The sequence below is a fragment of the Pygoscelis adeliae genome, unplaced genomic scaffold, assembly GCF_000699105.1.
Source record: "Pygoscelis adeliae isolate BGI_AS28 unplaced genomic scaffold, ASM69910v1 Scaffold298, whole genome shotgun sequence".
NCBI lineage: Eukaryota > Metazoa > Chordata > Aves > Sphenisciformes > Spheniscidae > Pygoscelis > Pygoscelis adeliae.
This window is the reverse complement of record NW_008825303.1, coordinates 3,852,514-3,856,763: the sequence shown is the minus strand read 5'-3', so window position 1 is coordinate 3,856,763 and position 4,250 is coordinate 3,852,514. Positions and strand designations below refer to the sequence as shown.

General features: G+C 62.9%; 1 protein-coding gene across 1 annotated transcript in view; it reads right to left on the bottom strand.

Annotated features, from left to right (window-relative positions):
- CSPG4 (chondroitin sulfate proteoglycan 4) overlaps positions 1–4,250 on the bottom strand; it is a 14,578-nt gene that overhangs the window by 3,503 nt on the left and 6,825 nt on the right. The window contains 3 exon segments of the mRNA XM_009330114.1: positions 91–245; positions 415–647; positions 739–947. Coding sequence (XP_009328389.1) covers positions 91–245; positions 415–647; positions 739–947 — 597 coding nt within the window.

Genomic DNA, 4,250 nt, shown 5'->3' with positions numbered 1-4,250 from the left:
GGCTGGGACCCCTGGGCTACACCGGGGGTGGTGGGGTGATGTAGGGCTGTGCCTCGGGATCCTGGGGGGCGGGGGGAGGCGAAAGCTCACCTGGGCTTGGGTGAAGTTCCTGATTTCCTCCCCCCGGGAGGTGCTCAGCCTGCCCAGGCGTGGGGCTTGCTCAATGCTGTAGTAGAGGGTGGTGGAGCCGGCGGGGCTGTTGCTCACTGCCTGCAGGTTCTGGCTGGTGATGGGCTGGAGGGCACCTGGAAAACACGTCAAGTATGGGTTTCAACCCATCGCCTTGCCACCTGCCTGCAGCCTCTGCTGCGGGCATCTCTTGACAGCGCCCAGGCTTGGGCAGGGGGTGGTGGAAGGGTCTGAAGGCCCTGTTTGCCATCAAACCGGGAGGATGGGGCACATGCCCGTACCCACCTGGGCAGACAGTGAGGCTCTGCTTCTTGGCCAGGCTGATGAGTGGCTCTCTCTGGGCCCTGACAAGGAAGAAGTGCCCAGGAGAGAGGTTCTCACCATCCCAAAGGTCGAAGGCGAAGCCTCCATCCAGGGGCCCTGCGGAAAGCACAGAGCTGGGCATTTATCGGAGGCAGGGGGGCTGCAGCCCCCCATTAACCTGGCACGGTTTGGGACCAGGGTGCTGTGTGATGGGGCTAGCATCTGCCTTGGGGGCACAGTGCTCCCCCCCGGTGGTGTCCCCTCCCTCGGGCTGGGGGTGATGCCAGGCGGCTGGGGCACCTCAGCCCTGCCCTACCTTGGTGCACGAAGAGGATGAGGCCGTTGTTTATCTGGGCCTGGGTGAACCGCCGGACCTCAGTGCCGGGCACCGACCTCAGCACCACCTTTCCGTTGGCCGGGGGCTGGATGGAGTAGGTCACCTCCTCTGCCGGGGAGTCCTCATCCTCGGCGCTCAGGACGTGGGGGCTGATGGCAGCTGTGGCACCTTCCCGCAGCTGGGTGATAGGGAGAGGCTGTAATCCCCCTGGGATGCCCCCAGCACCTCTCCCCTTTTCCCCAGCCTGCTCCGGATACCGTCCCTGCTCAGACCGCTTCGCTGGGTGCCTGAGCACGTCCCAGCCCAACAAGGGTGCCTTGTCCCTGTGCTGGGTGATGCCTCCATCATCTGGCCTCTTCCCAGCCCTTCATCACCCTGCACCGCTGCCGTGTTTGCCGGCACGTGCCGTGCCGCTGGGTCTGTGCATCTGCATGATGCGTGCAGGACAGAGGTGAGGGCTCCCCCCTCTGTGCCTCAGTTTCCCCAAGCACTGGAAATGGAAGAAGGCACGGTGCTGGCACAGCTCGTAGGACTGGGGCAGAGGCTGTGCCTTTGACGTGTCTCTCCCCATTGCTCTGCAGGAGAAGGGCTTTTTGTGGGGTGCCCGAGCCCTGAACTCGCTCCCTGAGCTGCTGCTGTGTACGTGATGACCGCAGCCCTGTCTCGCCCCAGCTGGGTGTTTCTCATAGCTCGTGCTCCCGGCAAAGCACCCGTCCCACCGCCCCCTCACAAGGCTGCAGCAAGGCCACTAGCCGACCCAGCAAACCCTCCAGGAATGACAAGTATGCGGCTGAGCTCAGGGCCACCCCACAGCTTCCCAGGGCCGCTTCCTCCGGCAAGCGATGCCCACCTGCCCCCCAGGGACACTGCCACCCCAGAGCCCTGGCACCTCCCCTCTCCAGCTGGAGGCAACAATTTTCCCCGCTCCTAATCCTGTGCCGTATCTCGGTCTCGGCAGACCACGGGGATGAATCCTGCGCTGCCAGACAGGTTCTGCCTGCGCACCCCAGAGCTGCCTTTCACGCTCAGGATGCCCCAAAATCACGGGGCGCGTGGACCGAGCCTTCCCGCAGCTCACGCAGGGCGGAGGGGCAGGATGCGCTGCATCCCGCGGCATCGCAAGTCTGGCCTTCATCCTGCAAACCCACAAGACAACCCCCGGGCACTGGAGGAGCTGCTCAGCTGGCCATGCTGCGTTAGATGAGCTCTTTTCTGCTGTTTTCAGCTGGCCTAACCCAAAACATTTCTTGAGTGGGTGTGGGTGCCGACAGTGAAATTAAATCCCTCGGCAATCCCCACGGGATGGCAGGAGGCAGGCTCAAAAACACAGCTTTGGAGAGACGGGATGGGGGAAGCACTGCCGGACACACGGATGGTGCGGGAGCTGAAGCCCTCACCGTGGGAGCTGTTGCTCCGCTGTGCGTGCACTGAGGTTTTCAGGCTGCTCCCCATCCCCAGCACCCACAGTCAGGTCACTTCAGCGCCCGGTGAAATTGCAATCGCACCTGGGGCTCGGTCCTAAGGAAAACTCCCTGTGGTCAAAGCCCGGAGAGGCATTTGCAAGCAGGGGGGACCGGCAGCCCCAGGGCATCGCTGCCCACTGGGGACGGGCACACGCGGCAGCTGGAGCAGCTTTGCTCGCCGCCGAGAGCCCGTGCTGCCGGAGCTGACCTGCTTCGCCATGCTCCTCGTCCTCTCTGAATTATTAAAGCCTTCCGCCTGGTTCCTGCTCTCGCTTACTTGGCTTATTATGTTTGCTCAGCCTCCGTGTCGCCTCCGCTCTCCGGGAGAGTGTGCAGGGAGGCAGCGAAATAGCGCCGGGAGCGTGGCCGTGTGTTTTGGTGCAGCGGTGGAAGCACTTCTCTTGGTGGCATCCAGCCATCCTTTCTCCTGATGCAACCCAAAAAACTGCTTGGGGCAAACGTGCCGGGTCCTTCCCAGGGGGCTCCGCTGCAGGGTCTGAACCCTGCCCGTTGTCTCCCCAGCCCCGTGTGGACTCTGCATCCCCGGCGCTGGCAGGCACAGGCAGCAGAGGAAGGCTTTGTGCAATCTCTCTCCTGGACCCGGCCTGACCTTTAAACGCTGAAGTCATCTCTCGCCAGAGCACAAACACAGCAGGGCCGGGCCCCTCCCGAGCCCTGGGTTGCTTTAGCATTGCTCCTGCTCGGAGCAGGGAGCCTTTCCCAGCTCCAGAGCCCCTCCTGCGGGCAGCCGGGCGGCTGCGATTACCCCTCCCCGGGCCAGGGGGAGATCCCAATGGAAAGGCGGATGGACCGCTGCCTCGGAGTTTATTTTGGGAGCTTTTTCTTTCTTTTCACCCTTTTTTTAGCATGGTGGCTGGGAGGGAAGGACATGCTTCCCTAAGTGCCTTGCAATCACTGGGCTAATGAGCTGGCTAAAAATAAGGCAGGGAGGGAGCCTCCTTCCCCCCTTGCACAGGGCCGCCTCCGTGCATCTGCCCGCGCTCCGGGCAGGAGTGCACGGCACCGGGGACAGAGCTGCCCGCTCTGCCTGCTTCCCTCGCCTCGGGCCCACCCTGCCAGAGCCAGCGCGGAGCAGCCCTTTCGGGATGCGCTGGTCCTCAGCGAGCAGAGAGGGGCTTTTGTGCCTCTGGAGTGGGGACGAGGGGCTGCCGCGGGCCCAGCAGCCGAGGGGTTAACCTTCCTCTGTCAGTAGTGCAGGGTTTTGACACAGCTGGGACAGATCTTGGAGGCATCACTTAATGCACTATAAAAGGGATTTGCTGGGAGGTGGGCTGAGTTTCCGGGGCTGGGGATGTAACTGAGGGCAGCGTGGGCAGGCACAGAGCCAGGGCTGGCTGTGGCTGGGGCCCTCCCTGCCCCCCCCAACTTCGCTGGTAGCCCTGGCCCCTCTCCCTGCTTCTGGGTGGTGCCTGGCCCCGGGCAGGGCAGCCCGTACCCTTCCCTTTGGGCATCTCCTCCAGAGCCCAGGCTCCCAGACACCTTCCCAAAGCCGCTGTGATGATCCTGATGGAAGGCGCTGCCTGCCTGGCTGCCAGCCTGGGAAATCCTGGCATGGGTGAGAATAGCCTGGGGGGGTTGGGGGGAACGATCCTGCTGGGCTGGCACTCCCGCACGTCTTCTAAGAATTTCTCTGCTGCAGTTTTGTGTTAGTGATCCTGAATGGGGCAGGGATTCTGCTGAAGGTGGGACTGAAACAGAAGGTGGGACTTCCAGCAGCAGGTGAGACCTGTCTGCTTCTGACTTTGCTGATATGGGCATCAGTTATCTCATGCAATGCACGCTGCTGCAGCGGGGATAGGAAACCTGGGTACGAGGAGAGAGATGTGAAGGCTGCCGAAATAAGTATTTCCAATCTGTGCTGATGAAACTTGGCCAAGCTGCTCTTCCTGCTCCCAGGAATTATTCCGGGACCTGGGGAAGGGCGAGGAATCCCAGGGTGCCCGCCCTCAGAGGGGGGGGATGTGAGGGGCCGCTGCCGGCCGGCCTGCCTGCCAGCA